At 39.3% G+C, this 17901-nt stretch overlaps 2 protein-coding genes across 7 annotated transcripts; both read left to right on the forward strand.

Moving 5' to 3' along the window:
• The first annotated feature begins 1231 nt into the window (after nt 1-1231).
• On the forward strand, nt 1232-8158 carry znf1171 (zinc finger protein 1171). 6 transcript variants are annotated; one of them, XM_073936900.1, is made up of 4 exons: nt 1232-1258; nt 1631-1812; nt 2872-2960; nt 5741-8158. In XM_073936900.1, exons 3-4 carry the CDS (start codon nt 2906-2908, stop codon nt 6709-6711), a joined length of 1026 nt encoding a protein of 341 aa, XP_073793001.1. In that variant the 5' UTR covers nt 1232-1258; nt 1631-1812; nt 2872-2905; the 3' UTR covers nt 6712-8158. The 6 variants fall into 6 exon arrangements, with proteins under 6 accessions (XP_073793001.1, XP_068072644.1, XP_073793003.1 ...); XM_068216543.2 differs by having other exon boundaries at nt 2883-2960; XM_073936902.1 differs by having other exon boundaries at nt 1677-1812.
• A 1033-nt stretch (nt 8159-9191) lies between these two features.
• Nucleotides 9192-15489, forward strand: LOC794515 (uncharacterized). Its single transcript, XM_005170374.6, has 4 exons — nt 9192-9261; nt 9640-9795; nt 10520-10792; nt 11910-15489. The coding sequence occupies exons 2-4, from the start codon at nt 9741-9743 to the stop codon at nt 13055-13057; spliced, it is 1476 nt and encodes a 491-aa protein (XP_005170431.1). The 5' UTR covers nt 9192-9261; nt 9640-9740; the 3' UTR covers nt 13058-15489.
• The last annotated feature ends 2412 nt before the right edge of the window (nt 15490-17901 follow it).

Consider the following 17901-nt stretch of genomic DNA (forward strand, 5'->3'; position numbering starts at 1 on the left):
ACTAATTGAGTGCCTCAGGGTTGTTTGAAACCTACAGGTAAGTGTGTTGGAGCAGGGTTGGAACTAAACTGTGCAGGGCTTCGGCCCTCCAGGAATTGAGTTTGACACCCCTGGCTTAAGATAACTATTTTGTCTACATTAGCAATTGTTTAGTAAAAGGTTATTAGTTTGGCGCATATTTCACAATCCTTTTATTTTTTATTTTAACAAACTGAAACATTTACATTACATTATATTACGTTACATGCCAGGGATTGTAGTGGTTTTCTTGGTTTTTCTCTTACTAAATCAAACTCAGTCTGGAGGTTATGAATATCAGAAGAATATACTTTATTGTCGACAACAAAGGAGAACTTTCAGGAGACCCCCAGTAGCATCTCTGTCTGAAAAATTCTGTCTCACTCATCTTCTGCCCTCCTTAAATACTCTGTTTTTTCCTTTGTTGTACATATGTCACACAAGATCCCTCCTAGTTTAACCCTTGACTCCAAATTCCACCTCTGTCATCTATTTTTCCCTTATTTCTACTTATATCACACAAGACCCCCCTAGTTTAACCCTTGACTCCAAATTCCACCTCTGTCATCTGTTTACACATGTGTTGCTCTATTCTTATCCATTTCCTGAGATACCTTAGTTGTTTACTCAGGCTTTGTCCTGCTGTCTTCTCATCCACTTCTTTTTATGACCCTTTCTATAGCACCTTAATTCTTTTAATGGTATGCAAGTCTACAAGCAGATTATACACATACAATTTGAATATATAGATTAACTTCACACTTTAAGGAGTGTAAAATCCACCTCAGGATCAAAACAGAAATGTATATTTTAAACAGATTCACAGTTTTAACAGCTTTTTTGTTAGTACATTCAGAAATCACAGACAAAGATTTAGATCTTCAAGAAAAATCTGAAAGGCTTGCGCTTACAAAATTTACACTTGTGTATAAAATATTTGGCCAGAAACATTATAGGATTAAATAATTAAAAAGCATCTGGATGATCATTTTGATGGTTATATCCTAAAATAACATTTTCATATTTTAATATAACATCAGGAATTATACCACTAAATATACCTAATACATTTTCCCCAAAAAAATTTTGGTATATTGACAATTCCAAAAAAGGTGAGACAGATCTTCAGTTTGGTGATCACAGAAATATTTCAAATATTTCACGATCCTATTTGCTCCCGCCTCGCCGTGATGACGTCAGCACTGACGCGTTCATTCAGCGTCGAGTCTTCAGAGCTGAGGTGAGTCGTTGACGCTTTTTCTCGTGTTTACACAACAATAAAACACACTTTACAGTTTATTAAAGCGACAATCTGCGACTAGTTTCTGCATTGAGTTCACCTCTATCTGTGTGTCTGCTGACCAAAACACTACAGCAGGCAGAGATCAGCTCTGAGAGGACAATATGAGCTCAGTGCTTGTGTTTATCTGTTAACGTTATTATAGTGTGTTCGGTTTTAAACGTTTGGAGTAATAATATAGCAGAATAAGATCTATTAATGCGGTAAAATGTGACATTTTAGACTGAAAACATAAAATTTAATGTTAATAGTTACTGTTTATATCTCAATATACTAATTCAACTATCGTAATTTAATTATTTTGCTGACCAGTTTCTTCTTCCCAACGTCGCCCTAAATACTGGAGTATTCCCATCAGTCTACAAGTGAAGACGAGCATCAGACCATCAGGAAGAAGAGAAATCTGCAAAGACAGAGTTTATTGAAGGACAGTGAGAAGATGAGTGATCCAGAACCCTGCAGAATTAAACAGGAAGACACTGAAGAACTAATAGGTTTGTGTTTATTCATTACTCTTCAATAATGAGGCTGAACAGCAGTCAGATAATATATATATATATATATATATATATATATATATATATATATATATATATATATATATATATATATATATATATATGGATATTATCCGCTTGTTAAGTGATGTTTTGGTGAACTATTTAATACTGTTTCAGGGTCCAAGCTGCCATTCATTTGAGTTGAGAAATTATTTATTTATGATCACTTTTAATTCATATCACACATTAAAGTTCATTTTATATAAAGTCATAGTGTACACAACAATCTCTGGCCTTGCTGCATAAAAATACCAAAATTTTAACAATTTATAAAAAAATGAATTACTTTTTGGTTATCGGATATTAGGCATGAACATATATACTGCGATCGTGATTTTAGAAAGTATTAAATTGCTTTGTAAATGTTTATAATTACCATTTCATGAGTCTCCCCATACAGTTGAATAGAGCACTTGGACCCGGAAGCCGCTTCGCGTGACTTTACACTTAATAATCGTGTATGTATATGTATATATATGTGTATGTATGTATGTATGTATATATATATATATATATATATATATATATACATATATATATATATATATATATATATATATATATATATATATATATATATATTTATATATAGTTATAAATTAAGGGTGTACGGATCACAACCCACAGTTTGGAACACACGTGACCTGTGGATTAATCTTTTTTTTTTACTTGTAGATTAATCCTAAATTTGTAACAATAGCAGAGAGATCACCTCTCGCGTCATTCAATTCACTTGTATGAAAGCATTTAGGCTTTCCCAGTTTTGCCAACTATTTCCAATGAAAAAGTGATAAGCTCTGCCCCAAAAGTCGCTAGATTACGTCATACGTCAATTTGCATATTACTGACGTCACCACGTTCTGCCATTTCTGTTCGTTTAACAGCTTGTGGGTAATAAAGGGGTATTTATATTAGCACTACGCTTCATATAAGCATGTCAATTTAACAAAATGTATTGCTGTTTAAATACAGTATATCAGTATAGATGTGTAGTTAATTTGCAGGAATCTTGAAGGACAGTGAGAAGATGAGTGATCCAGAACCCTGCAGAATTAAACCGGAAGAGACTGAAGAACTAATAGGTTTGTGTTTATTCATTACTCTTCAATATTGAGGCTGAACAACAGTGAGGTTGTGAAGCTTTAAGCTCTTCATATGTTTTGCTACTTGAACTTACTTTTTGCTCCGAATGTTGAAAGAGGCGCCATCCCACCGTTCTTAACAAGCTTTAAAAGTCTAATCATCAGCAGCAAAAGCCATTATCTTTTAAACTGATGTCTGTTCATCAGGATTAATCCAACAAGTGGTAATATACCACAAGGAATGTTGTGGAAAAAAGATTCTGGTCTGCAAAAATATTCTAAGTCTCTAAGTCAAACTAAAAATGACAAAGTCTGAAATCTCCGAAGTCTTTAGACGAAGCAGTTTATTGTTACAGCATCAGTAACAACAGAGACAGGTCGTTCGAGTGTCTGCCGAACACAGGCTTGCACACAGTTTAAATACATTTCTGTGTCTTAATACTCCACCCAAATTTACACATTACACTCCTCCATCAGCTTCTCCGCTAATGGGATCTTAAATCTCTCAGGTGCCCGCCACCAATAGAATCTCAGGGTCTTTCAGGGGTCTTACCCATGTCCAGTTAAGAGCCCCTTTCACACATACAGACCCGGAAAGGTTGTATGTGTGAACAGGTCCTTTTTGAAAATACCGGTAAATTCGTTCTGGCTATTTTCTGGAAAGAGGAGTTGTAACATTACCAGCAATTTTCCGGAATGCTGCGCTGTGTGAACGCAGAAGGAAGATTTCCGTAATAAGCGCGTGCACGTCTAGAATGTGCTGACATGAGACGTCTGCTTTAGCCAATCACAACAGTCAGATGCATTTACGTCCGCGCGGTTTGTGAGAATAAAAGCCTTTGAATATTTTTCCAGACGCATTTAGCTGCTAGAAGTTAGTCAGATCACGTTTATATGTTCTTCATAATGCCAACTGTGTAAATAATCATCGATGAGATGCTTATGATAAGCCGTTGTTTGTTTACCTTCAAGCTTTGCGTGTGCCTGTGAGCGCCTGCACACGCACATATTATGAACATCTCGACATGCGAAAGTGATCCTGCGAAAGCTGTTCACAATATTGATCATCCACAGAGTTTGTAATTTAGTCAAATGTTTACAAATACAAGCGCAGCCGTTTAGAGCTCATTTCTGGTGAATGATGTCAGAATTTACCGGTATTTTGGAATGGATGTGTGAATGCTCTTTTCCGGAAAATTTCCGTAACGTCCTCGCCTGTGTGAACAGCGCTTTTTTGAATATACCGGTAAAGTTGTTCCGGAAATTTTCCAGATATTTACCGGTATCACTGTGTGAAAGGGGCTAAGGTCTTTCCTTCCTGCTTCAAAAGCGGTGACTCAGCCAAAAAACAATGCTCAACAATATATCTTGTTCACTGACCACTGAACTGTCGACTGTAAGTTCAGCTGAAGTTCATATGTACTCATAATTCTTTAGATGTCAGTACAGGTGTGTGGGCGCACGTGCAGGTGTGCTTTATCACGAGTTACAGAACAGAACGCAGGTGTCCTTATGGCCTTGCTTCCATAAATCAGCCCTCATTGTGACATTAATGCTGCTCTTCTAATTTACCTTCTCATCTCTGACTGCATTTACACAGAATGACTTTTTGATTTACCAAAGCACACATACCTGATAATAATGCCACAGCATGGGTAATACTATAATTGATAATAATACTGAAATCACTCAAATAAGCATATAAATGAGAGTAATACATTCATCAGAAATTCATCAAGACACAATGAAATCCCCAACAGGAAGAGCAGTGGAAAATTCCTGCTTCACAACTTTAGCCCCTTTCACACAGTGATACCGGTAAATATTTGGCAAATTTCTGGAACGACTTTACCGGTATATTCAAAAAAGCGCTGTTCACACAGGCGAGGACGTCACGGAAATTTTCCGGAAAAGAGCATTCACACATCCATTCCAAAATACCGGTAAATTCTGACATCATTCACCACAAATGAGCTTTAAACGGCTGCGCTTGTATTTGTAAACATTTGACTAAATTACAAACTCTGTGGATGATCAATATTGTGAACAGCTTTCGCAGGATCACTTTCGCATGTCGAGATGTTCATAATATGTGCGTGTGCAGGCGCTCACAGGCTGTTTCACAGGCACACGCAAAGCTTGAAGGTAAACAAACAACGGCTTATCATAAGCATCTCATCGATGATTATTTACACAGTTGGCATTAAGAAGAACATATAAACGTGATCTGACTAACTTCTAGCAGCTAAATGTGTCTGGAAAAATATTCAAAGGCTTTTATCCCCACAAACCGCGCGGACGTAAATGCGTCTGACTGTTGTGATTGGCTAAAGCAGACGTCTCACGTCAGCACGTTCTAGACGTGCACGCGCTTATTACGGCAATCTTCCTTCTGCATTCACACAGCGCAGCATTCCGGCAAATTGCCGGTAATGTTACAACTTCTCTTTCCGGAAAATAGCCAGAACGAATTTACAGGTATTTTCAAAAAGACCTGTTCACACATACAACCTTTCCGGAAAATTGCCGGCAGTTTTCTGGAAAGGTCTGTATGTGTGAAAGTGGCTATTGTCCAGAGACAATACAGACCTTGAAATGGAGACATTCTCTTACCTCTTACTCCTGTCGCTTGAATCCACACGGCTATAAGATTATAACAATATAGAAAATTAAAATAAATATTAAAGCAATAATTATTTTAAAATAACAACAATAAAATATAAAAACATCCTTAGATTCTTCACTAGACTCTTACAATGAATTGATTTACTTATTTTCAGATGTGATGGTGAAGGAGGAGAGTGAAGAACTGAGCGAAGATGAGGAGAAACATCAGGTCAAGAGCGAAGAAGAAACTCAATCAGAGGCTGAACAAAGTATTTTAATGGAAATACCAGCTGCAAATGATTTGACCTGCACTCTGTGTGGAAAGAGTTTCAAGAACAAACACACTCTGAAGAGTCACATGAAGACGCACACCGGAGAGAAACCGTACAAGTGCTCGCACTGCGACAAGAGATTTGGTAGGTCAGAATGCCGGAAAGTACATGAGCGGATTCACTCTGGAGAGAGACCGTACACATGCACTGAATGTTGGAAGAGTTTTATACAATTAGCAAACCTTAATGCACACATGCTGATCCACACCGGAGAGAAAGCATTCACATGCACACAGTGTCGGAAGAGTTTTACACTATTAGCAAACCTTAATCAACACATGAAGATCCACACTGGAGAGAAACCACACACATGTGATCAATGCGGCAAAGCATTCGTGAGGTCTTCACAGCTGAAGAACCATCTTAGTGTTCACACAAACGAGAAGCCGTATTCCTGCTCTGAGTGTGGAAAGAGTTTTATTAGAGCTGGAGACTTGAACCGACACCAGATGATCCACACTGGTGTGGAAAAGCATGCCTGCGTTGAGTGCGAGCAGACGTTTATTAGAGTTGAACACTTAAAAAGACACCAGGTGGTTCACACCGGAGAGAAACCGTACAAGTGCTCACACTGCGACAAGAGATTTGCAAGGTCAGAATACCGGAACGCGCATGAGAGGACTCACACTGGAGAGAGACCTTACAAGTGTTCACACTGCGACAAGAGATTCGGTAGGTCAGAATGCCGGAAAGTACATGAGAAGATTCACACTGGAGAGAAAAAACACAAGTGTGATCACTGCAGCAAAACATTCCTGAGGTCGTCAGAGGTGAAGAGCCATCTTAGAGTTCATGCAGTGGAGAGGCCTTAGTCATGTTCTCGGTTTACACATCAACATCATTTCCCTCCCAGAAAACTCCATTGTGTTTTCACAAACATCACAGGGCTTGAAATTACGACCATTTTGGTTGCATATGCGCCCGAAATTTAAGCTATTTGACCTCATGATATATTTTAGAGCATTTGTGCGACTGCATATAATGGTTGTAGTGCGACCTGTTTGGTTTTTTTCTAAAAACGTGCTGAATCGCTCTTCCGTGCCGCTGTATTGGTTCATATCAGCTGTCAATCACTCAAGACTTTCTGCTGTCAGATGACGGGGAGCTTTTGTTACCGCAGCGAATGCAAAAGACTGAAGAGTTAAAAGTACACCGAATCTCGGTGCGTTGCATTCACTGCGTGTTTAGCGCAAATGTTCGCTAAATCTAAAATCGAACACCTTCGCCAAAGAAGCTCGCCTTTACTAAGAGCCTACTCACACTATGCTATGCAAACCGTGCCCAGGCCCGTTTCCCGGATTGTTTGAGAAGTTTGAGTGCGCTGAATCGGGCTCAGGCACGGTTCACTTGGCTGGTCCTGGCCTGGTTGGAAGAGGTGGGCCTGAGCGCGGTTAACTTGGGCTTTTGTAGTGTGAGTGCAAAACGCGCCAAAGCCCAAATCTGAAAGCGAGACGTGACTTTAAGGGGCTGTTTCATATGGATTTATTAATCAATCTTACCGTTTAATGAACGCAAACTGCCCTAGATTATTAAAGACGCAAACCCCTCACTGCACGACACCTTCAGCACCTCATTCACCTGCAGCACGAGGGCTTTATGATTGTTTATGAGCGCCAAAAGTGGCGGATCTTTTCGGCGAAATATCTGACTGCGTGTCACCGCATCCCTAAGGACTGTTTGGCGAAATATTTGACGGCATTTCAAACGACTGAAACGATAAAACTAGAGAAATCTCCTCTGTGCTGAGCGAGAGCGCTTCTCACTGAACAGCGCAGCATCGATGGCGTAAGCGTGCCTAGGGATGTTTGTAGTGTGAGTGCGGGCCATCTGAGGAGACGGGAGGGGGGACAAGCGTGCTTTGGCCCGGTTCGAGGCAACTGTACATAGTGTGAGTACGGCCTAAGTTTAAACTGATGCGGCTTATAACAAAGAATGGTATTGCGCCAGTGGACATCGGGAGAATCCTGCTCTGCTCTTCATATATTGAGTCGGCTGACTCGCCTGCTTTTTTCTACAAACACAGAGATGAAAATCTGATACAAACCGAAACCAAAACTTTCAAAAGTGAGACTTTTCTTCCTTTTTTCTTGTCCATCCTTTCTTGAGATGTACATATTTTTCTGTTTAATCACTGATTACTGCTTTGCAGCTTTCAGCCTTAAATTGAATGGTTTATTAAAATCTTTCGTTTGTTTTTGTATTTATTAAATTGACATGCATATAAAAACAATAGCACAAAATAAACATTTCGTACTGCTATGCTTCATTTGTGTTTATGCAAACCACACATTTATTTTTCATAAAGTAACAGCAGGACTTCATACAGCAGATAACTCGCACTCAAACACATTCAGGGCAGCATAATCATGAGAAATGTAATTCATTGTTAGTGTTACTGTCATCGTCATCATTAATATTTTATTTTTATTAGATATTCATTTTGGAATTATTGCACAAATATTAAGTCGTCACAGCATTAGTTAGTTGTTTCTGGTTTTTGTTAGTCCTAATTGATGTTGTTTTCAAATACAGTAAATCCCTTATTGTTTAGTTTGCAGTGGTGCTCATTCATATTTGGTGGGTGCTCCTACATATTTAAAGTTGGGAGCAGCGGTTCTGCCAAGTAAAAACAAGTGTTTTTACCAAGTGTTTCCCAGTACTGGATTGCAGCTGGAAGGGCATCCGCTGTGTAAAACATTTGCTAGAATATTTGGCGGTTCATTCCGCTGTGGAGATCCCTGATGAATAAAGGGACTAAGCCGAAGGAAAATTAATGAATGAGCAGATCTTGTGATGTGACTATTGCAAATTCACACATTGTGATATTATACACCCATATTACAGCTATTTCATATTCATATTTCATCAAAATACAAATCTTGCCTTTTAAAGTAATGTAAATTTTTCTAATTGAATATTCATCTCGTTTATTCTTACATTTAGAAGATTTTCTACATACAGGCCTACAAATTGTGCCTGTTCTGGTAAGATTAACACTTTTCAGAAAAAAAGATTCGTTTAACTTGTTTGTTATCTCTTAAACTTGATACCAACTACATGACATGATACATAATTTTATTAGTTTCAGGTTTGTCCATTTAAAAAAATTACTTTTTTTACTATTAATACTGTGTTTACTGATGGTAAATTTTTGTCTCACATATTGCTAAAACGTCACTAAAACATATTTACACCGCGAAAGAGGCATAGAAACCAAACCTGGAAAAAAGTGCACTTAACATGACCCTTTTTTTTTCTACATAAGCATTTGTTTTGGCTTGTCAGTTCCTCCGTTGCTCCCGCCTCGCCGTGATGACGTCAGCACTGACGCGTTCATTTAGCGTCGAGTCTTCAGAGCTGAGGTGAGTCGTTGACGCTTTTTCTCGTGTTTACACAACAATAAAACACACTTTACAGTTTATTAAAGCGACAATCTGTGACTAGTTTCTGCATTGAGTTCACCTCTATCTGTGTGTCTGCTGACCAAAACAATACAGCAGGCAGAGAGAGCTCTGAGAGGACAATATGATCTCAGTGTTTGTGTTTAACGTTATCTGTGCTAGTGTGTTCGGTTTTTAACGTCTGTGGTTATAATATTGCAAAATGAGATCTGTTAATGCGGCAAAATGTAACGTTTGAGACGGAAAACATTTAGTTTTACGTCATTAGTTACGGTTTATACCTCATTAAACTAAATCAACTATCATAATTAATTTCTTTCATTGACGTTTCTCTTGCAGTCCTCCTTCAGTTCAGCTGTTCTACAAGTGAAGACGAGCATCAGACCATCAGGAGGAAGAGAAATCTGCAAAGACAGAGTTTATTGAAGGACAGTGAGAAGATGAGTGATCCAGAACCCTGCAGAATTAAACAGGAAGACACTGAAGAACTAATAGGTTTGTGTTTATATTGTTTGCTTTAAAAGTCGAATCATCATCAGCAAAAGCCATTATCTTTTAAACTGATGTCTGCTTATTTCTATTTAAAATTAGTAATATGGTGGTAGATAATTCCAACTGATTTTTCTCACTGTGTTGACGCCTATAGTTCGCCTTTATGCTCATCTGTTTTAGGAGAATCTATTTAATGGAGAGGATGATCCATTTGTGTGGTGGAAAAATAATGAATGTCTCCTGAAACCTGTGTGCACCACAAATTGTCGTCCCGTTCTGTAGCTTAATGCTTTGACCGCAACGGTTGATCGTTTTGAAATCAGTGTCTGATTATTTCATGATGTGCTGATGTTCAGGAAAGCTCAGCTATAACTGGCTATTTGTGTTTTATAATCAGACTCTTGTGTCTGAACATTTAAATGCTACTTTGTTTAAAACCTAGCTTACCAAGGGTCACCTTGTGCTTTGGTAAATCCTGCAACGCATTGCTCCTGTGCAGGCAAATAAATGTGTGGAAAGTTTAGCAGACTCATGTCTTATGTGGAAAATGTGAGTGGATGGGCTACATTTTCTTTTAAAATAGATCTTATATATTCACACACATGCTAATTTTTCAGTTTGCACACATTCTTTTGTAAATGTAAGTGAAATGCTCACACTGTTGAGCCCTGATGAAGCCTCTTTATAAAACTAGCCTCTTACAATTAATTTTTTTACTTATTTTCAGGTGTGATGGTGAAGGAGGAGACTGAAGATGAGGAGAAACATCATGTCAAAAGTGAAGAAGAAACTCAATCAGAGACTGAAGATAGTATTTCAATGGAAAGAACAGCTGTTAAAGGTTTGACCTGCACTCAGTGTGGAAAGACTTTCAAGAACAAACACACTCTGAAGAGTCACATGAAGACGCACACTGGAGGGAAACCGCATCACTGCACTGATTGTGGGGAAAGTTTCATGCAATCGTCTTTTCTACAAAAACACAGAAAAGTCTATCACAGTAAGTAGATCATCTACAGATTCAGCCCTTCTAGAGTTGATTTAAAGTTGATGATATATTTAAAGGAGTCGTATGATGCAGCTTTATGTTTTTCTTTGAAGTGTGATAAGCTGTTTGTGTTTATAAAACATCAGTAAAGTCTCAAAGACTAAGGGCCTACTCACACTATGCCATCCGCACCGTGCCCAGGCCCGTTTCCTGGATCGTTTGAGAAGTGTGAGTGCGCTGAATCGGGCTCAAGCACAGTTCACTTGGCCGGCCCTGGCCCGGTTGGAAGAGGTGTGTCTGAGCGCGGTTCACTTGGGCTTTGGCGCGGTACGCTTGTGTGTGAGTACAAAACGCGGCAAAGCCCGAAACCGAAAGCGATATGTGACTTTTAAGGGGCTGTTTCATATGGATTTAATAATCATTCTTACTGTTCAGTGATCGCAAACTGCCGTAGTTTATTAAAGACGCAAACCCCTCACTGCACGACAGCTGCGTGCCTTCAGCAGACCTCCTCATTCCTGCAGCAAGAGAGCTTAATGATCGTTTATGAGCGCCAAAAGTGGCGGATCTGTTCGGCGTAATATCTGACTGCGTGTCCCCGCATCCCTAAGGACTGTTTGGCGAAATATTTGACTGCATATCACTGCATAACAAACGACTGAAAGGACATAACTAGAGAACTCTCCACTGTGCTACTGGGTGAGAGCGTATGGCAAGCCGTTTTAGCATTTAAACCTTGTAAATATATTTAGAGATATCTCTAATTATATTTTGACTCGTCATAATTATAATTCGACTAGTCAGAATGACAATTAGAGATATCTGCAATTACAATTGTACTAGTACGAAATCAGATTGGAGATATCTGCAAATATATTATGACTAGTCATATTCCTCCATTGACTTCCATTGAAAAATATTTGCACGTCGTGCGTCAGCGATAATGTGTTCAGTATTATGTTATTATTATCTACACAAGTAGATGTACTGTAGTTACCCTCGTATAATGTCAAGGGACTGACTCGAAAGCATTTAAGCATTTAAAGAGTCGTTGACATTTAGTAGATCATTGATTAACCATTACTTCACATTTCTCTCCTAAAGTAACATCTTCTTGATTTATTTTCAGACCTGGTTGTGAAACAGGAGGAGAGCGAAGAGCCGAGTGATGCCAGGAAGGCCTATGCATGCTCTTTGTGTGGAAAGAGTTTTTATAGACAGTTTAATTTAAGACAACATCAGCGGATTCACACTGGAGAGCAGCCGTACACATGTGCCGAGTGTGGGAGGAGTTTTAAACAACTGTCGAATTTAAAAGTACATCATAAGATCCACACTGGAGAGAAACCGAACACATGCGATCAATGCGGCAAAACGTTTTCTAGGCTTTCATCGCTGCAGAACCATTATAGACTTCATACAAAAGAGAAGCCTTTTTCATGTTCGTTATGTACAATGAGATTTGCATATAAGCAGAGTTTACAAAAACATCGGCTCATCCACGCTGGCGTGAAAGAGTTTGTCTGCTTTGGGTGTAAGAAGACTTTTCTTAGAGCTGAAGACTTGAAACTGCACATGAGGATGCACACTGGAGAGAGACCGTACAAGTGTTCACACTGCGACAAGAGGTTTAGTAGGTCAGAATGTCGGAACGCACACGAGAAGATTCACACTGGAAAGGCAACATTCACATGTACTCAGTGTTGGAAGAGTTTTACGCAATTAGGAAACCTTAATGCACACATGATGATCCACAATGGAGAGAAAAAACACAAGTGTGATCAATGCGACAAAACATTCTTGCGGCCTTCACAGCTGAACATCCATCTTAGACGTCACACAAACGAGAAGCCGTATTCCTGCTCTAAGTGTGAAAAGAGTTTTATTAGAGTCGGAGACTTGAACCGACACCAGATGGTCCACATAGGTGTGAAAAAGCATGCCTGCACTAAGTGTGAGAAGACTTTTGTTAGGGTTGCAGACTTAAAACGACACCAGAGGACTCACAGTGGAGAGAAACCGTACAAGTGTTCACACTGCGACAAGAGATTCGGTGATGTACAAATCCTGAAAGCACACGAGCGGATTCACACTGGAGAGAAACCGTTCACATGTACTGAATGTGGGAAGAGTTTTACGCAGTTAGCACACCTTAAATCACACATGCTGATCCACAATAGAGAGAAAACACACAAGTGTGATCAATGCGGCAAAACATTCTTGAGGACTTCCGAGCTGAAGATCCATCTTAGAGCTCATGCAGTGGAGAGGTCTTAGTCATGTTCTCGGTTAGTAAAGATGTTTACACATCAACAAAATGTACCTCCCAGAAAACTCCAGAGATGGCAAAGATACACACAACCTTTACTCAAGTAGAAGTAAAACTATGGTAAGAGTTAAAGTACTGACTACACTTTTGTACTCGGGTAAAAGTAAAGAAGTACGGCCTCAAAAATGTACTTCAGTAAAAAGTACCCATTACTACTACATGTTTTAGTTTCACTGGGCAGGTAACTATCCAGTTTCCTCCCAAAGTCCAAAGACATGCAGTATGGGTGAATAGGTAACTAAATTAGCTGTAGTGTATAAGTGCATATGTGAATGCAAGAGTGCATGGCCCCGTTTACACTAGTGCGTTTTCGTTTTAAAACGGCGTTTTAGATCAAAAACGATCCGCGTCCACTCTAGCGTTTCACCATCCACACTACGCCACCAAAAATGTATATCACGTGACCATTCGCGCACTCTGGGCATGCACATTCTAGTACAAACAGGAAGCATGCGTCTCGCTCGACATTTGTTTATTGTTAGTCAACAAACGCCGGTTGAACAATGAACGCGATGGCAAAGAAAGCAAGAAAGTTATTTTTGTGGACAGACGACGAGGTCGAGTTGTTAATAAACGTAACAATTGAATAACAGCACAATGGCGCCTAAAACAGACAATAGTGCAAACAGCGCTCCCATTTCTGTGCCCATGTTGTTGTTTACAGTGAAGGCTGGTCTGCTGTCTTCTGGTAGCGTTAAAGCCATGTGTTATAGTCATGTGATAGGGGCTTGACGAATAAGGGAGGGATACACAATGACACAAAAGCCCCAATCAGATAGGCGAATGTTGGCAGCCCCGCCTCCTTTTATAGATGTCTCCGTTTTCTCTCATCCACACTGAGATGGAGCAGCAGCGTTTTAGAATAAAAACAGCCTCTCCAGCGTTTCCAAAACTCTTCGTTTTCAGCACTCGAAAACTCTGGTGTAGTGTGGACGGATGGCGTAGCAAAACTTCTGCGTTTTCAAACTAAAGCGCATTAGTGTAAACGGGGCCTATGAGTGTTTCCCAGTACTGGGTTGTGGCTGGAAGAACATCTGTGTAAAACATATGCTGAAATAAGTGGTGGCTAATTCCACTGTGGTGACCCCCGATAAATCAGGGACTTAAGAGTGAGTGAGGATTGGTAGGTAACTAGACCTCACTTCCTGTTGATACAATAATACCCTACATTTAAGTCTTCTATGTAAAATGTTTGTTGCTAAGTTTTATGAAAGCAGCCAAGCAGCATTACACCCTGCAATATTGCCCGGCATTGCTCGAAAATCCGGCCCATGTATTACCATCCTGACGCAAACTCACAGCGTTCAGCATGTAGTTTTGCGGCTGTTAGGTCGAAAATCATTCATGTTCATACAATCTAAAAATATTCTGTAGGCCTGTATATCTTTAAAAAGTATTATTTTTTTTATTATATTTGACTAAACTATTTTTGTTTGCATTAGGCTAAAGCTGCTTTATTGTCTTTAAAGAGCAGCTCTCATACATAACTCGTTATATCAGTGTTTTTTTTTCCAGGGTTTTGTGAATATTAAATTTAACAGCAGGGCTGCAGAATTAATCGGAAAAAAGATCACAACCTCGATTCGACCGCCCACACAATCTTAATCCATCATCTCTATAATTCAGCCAATTAATTTTCAAGGGCAGGAGAGAAGCATAAAAGCGGTCACACAAGTCTTGACATTGTTTTATATACAGTTGAAGTCAGATTTATTAACCCACCTTTTGAATTTTTTTTCTTTTTTAAATATTTCCCAAATGATGTTTAACAGAGCAAGGAAATTTTCACAGTATGTCTGATAATATTTTTTCCTCTGGAGAAAGTCTTATTTGTTTTATTTTGGCTAGAATAAAAGCGGTTTTAATTTTTTTTATATATATATTTTAAGGTCAATATTATTAGCCCCTTTAAGCTATATAGTTTTTTCGACAGTCTACAGAACAAACCATAGTTATACAATATTTGGCTAATTACCCTAACCTGCCTAGTTAACCTAATTAACCTAGTTAAGCCTTTACATGTCACTTATAGCTGTATAGAAGTGAAATATTATGTGCTGTCATCATGGCAAAGATAAAATAAATCAATTATTAGAGATGAGTTATTAAAACTATTATGTTTAGGAATGTCTTGAAAATTATTTTGGGGGAAAAAACAAACAGGGGGGCTAATAATTCTGACAACTGTACATTGCTCAGCGATGTGGACACCTGAAAGTAGTGTTAAAAGTGACATACTGTATTTATAAGGTATAATTCCTCCAAAAATGTCATTTCTGTCTTCAAGTAATGATGTATTGCGTGCATGCCTGCAAATGATGTGTGAACAGAACCTGCATAGGCTGTGAATTACAGGTAATAAAGTTGTAAATAACGTTCAGTTTGTTGCACAAGTTGGTCCTACACCACCCAACCCGCTCTGAGCTAGGATTGAACCAGCAACTCTTCGTATTGGAGTCAGACTAAAGGCTGATTTATACTTCTGCGTCAAACGTAAGCGTATGCTACGGCGCAGCCTACATGTCGACGCATAGCCCTACGCCATGGCCATCGGCGTCGCTGACGTGCACCTCTCAAAAAATATAACTACACGTCGCAACGACGCGTAGCGCAAGCTCTATGATTGGTCGGCTTGGTAGGGCTGACGTGTCTGGGTAGGACAGAGAGCCGCGTGAATGGTGTGAGCCAGATGGAGCGATTGTTTACAAGTGTGGAGTCCCGTGAAGGAGCTCCGGATGGAAAGTTTTGTTTTGTGTTTACCTCACAGTTAAAGTTGTGGCACATCCGCCGGTTCCTGCCTCAAAATGAGCGAGTTTGAGCCACTTGTACATTCAGGAAGTGTTCAGGAAAAGCAAAACAACAGCGAAGAAACTCGACACAGAGGAACATTTACACCTCACTGCCAACTAGCGTTTCGGAAGTATAAATGCACAGCTACATGCGTTGCATGCGTCGTGGGTTACGCCGGTCACTTGACGCAGAAGTATAAACCAGGCTTGAAGATCATGTCCTCTAGTGTCTGTCGCTAAAGCACCTTTAGAGGTCAGAGGAGTCAGGTTTACCTGCACAGCACTTCACTAGCTGGCCTCCATTACACTTACCCCATAGGTCACGGCACCAATGCAAACCCGCTGGTCCTACACTACCCAACCCACTCTGAGTTGTGATCGAACTGGGGACTCTTCGTATGGGAGTCGGTTGCTCTAACAAAAAGGTTAAAGACCATGGCCTCTAGCGTCTGTCTGATCAGAGGAGTGAGGCTTACTTGCACAGCACTTCACTAGCTGACGAATCTCTGTCTCATCTGTGTAGCCATCCTAGCCTTTGTCATGGTAATCTTCTTAAACCAGCCTACATAAGTTGTGTTGGTTATAAAAAGTTGTGCACTGCAGCTCACAGGTGCACGGTGACAAAAAAAATACACTATTTGCATCAAATAGGCGTTCAAATTGAGCAATGACAAGAAATAATGAAGATCGCACTAACTGTTACGTTATAGAACGCATTAATTATTTGTTTATTTTATATATATATAAATATTATATATATACAGATTTGTGTTTTGTTTATGCATTTGGAGCTGATGTTGTGTTGTGGGCTGTGGAGCATGCGCAGCTTTCTCTCTCTCTCCCCCTCCCTCTAGAGCTGCGCTTGATTGCGGTCCAGCCGTGTTGCGTGTGGGAGCGTATATAAGCTGGAGGAGAGGAACAATGGGGAGATCTTTCTGCTCGGTGCAGGTCGCAAATCTTCGTCGTCGTCGCCGCCGCCGCCGCCGCTGCTATTGTTCCGAGCGTCTCCTATCTCCTGCCCCAAACTGTTGGTTGACTTGGTGTGAATTGATTGATTTCTGTTACTGACAATTTAATTATTTTCTAAAACGGCTCTCTGTTAAATCTGAATCTATTGGCTTTTCTGATTAAATATTTATATATATATTATTTTTGGTTAGAAACAGAAGCGGTAGGTTGGGAATCGCCATTTACTTTAAAACGTTTTCTCCTGGTTTGTGGTAGCAAGGGAGAAAGGGAAGTTTGCTGTAGTTTTATTTGGGGTACTTTTATTTGAGCAGGTAAGTTAGAATTATTTCCCCACAAGTTAGCTGTCTTTTTGTTTATTATTTTGGCCTGGATTCCCTTCCGAAGAGATGCTTCTATCTTTGTTGTCTAAGTAAATAATAAATATTGTTACTACTTGATCAGCGTTGTGATTATTGTGAGTTGGGACAGGAGAAGGGGAAAAACCTAAATTGAGTATTTGAGTTTATCTCTTTGTTTTTTTTTTGTACACTTGTTATTGTTCCCACCAACCCTAGACTGGTCGGGACGTAACACTAACAAACACATAAAAACTAAAGTAAAGACTGGTTTAAAAATGTAAGGAGTAGAAAGTACAGATATTTGTGTAAAAATGCCCATTGGTCGCCTCACAGGAAAAAGGTCGCTGGGTTGAGTCAGTTGGCATTTCTGTGTGGAGTTTGCATGTTCTCCCCCATTCAAAAATTTCGATATTATACACTCATTTTTCAGCGATTTCATATTTCATCAAAATAAGCTACAGATCTTGCTTTTTTGTGTGATCTAGAATTTTCTAAATAAATATTCATCTCCTTTAGTCTTTCGTTTAGAAGATTTTCTACATATAAGCCTACAGATTGTCACTGTTCAGAAAAGAGAAACTACACTTTTAAGAATAACTAAGATTTATTAACTTGTTTGTTTTCTCCTAAACTTGATGCAACTACATGATATGATATATACTTATATTAGTTTCAGGTTTGTCCATTATAAAATGT

The sequence above is a fragment of the Danio rerio genome, chromosome 22 (assembly GCF_049306965.1).
Source record: "Danio rerio strain Tuebingen ecotype United States chromosome 22, GRCz12tu, whole genome shotgun sequence".
Taxonomy (NCBI): Eukaryota; Metazoa; Chordata; class Actinopteri; order Cypriniformes; family Danionidae; genus Danio; species Danio rerio.

What these genes read in the sequence shown, in the direction of transcription:
- znf1171 (XM_068216543.2), top strand. Translation starts at nt 1,758, where the DNA reads ATGAGTGATCCAGAACCCTGCAGAATTAAACAGGAAGACACTGAAGAA. An exon ending in AGACACTGAAGAACTAATAG is followed by an intron (nt 1,813 to 2,882) that starts GTTTGTGTTTAT and finishes GTTAATTTGCAG; the next exon opens with GAATCTTGAAGGACAGTGAG. An exon ending in AGAGACTGAAGAACTAATAG is followed by an intron (nt 2,961 to 5,740) that starts GTTTGTGTTTAT and finishes ACTTATTTTCAG; the next exon opens with ATGTGATGGTGAAGGAGGAG.
- LOC794515 (XM_005170374.6), top strand. Translation starts at nt 9,741, where the DNA reads ATGAGTGATCCAGAACCCTGCAGAATTAAACAGGAAGACACTGAAGAA. An exon ending in AGACACTGAAGAACTAATAG is followed by an intron (nt 9,796 to 10,519) that starts GTTTGTGTTTAT and finishes ACTTATTTTCAG; the next exon opens with GTGTGATGGTGAAGGAGGAG. An exon ending in ACACAGAAAAGTCTATCACA is followed by an intron (nt 10,793 to 11,909) that starts GTAAGTAGATCA and finishes ATTTATTTTCAG; the next exon opens with ACCTGGTTGTGAAACAGGAG.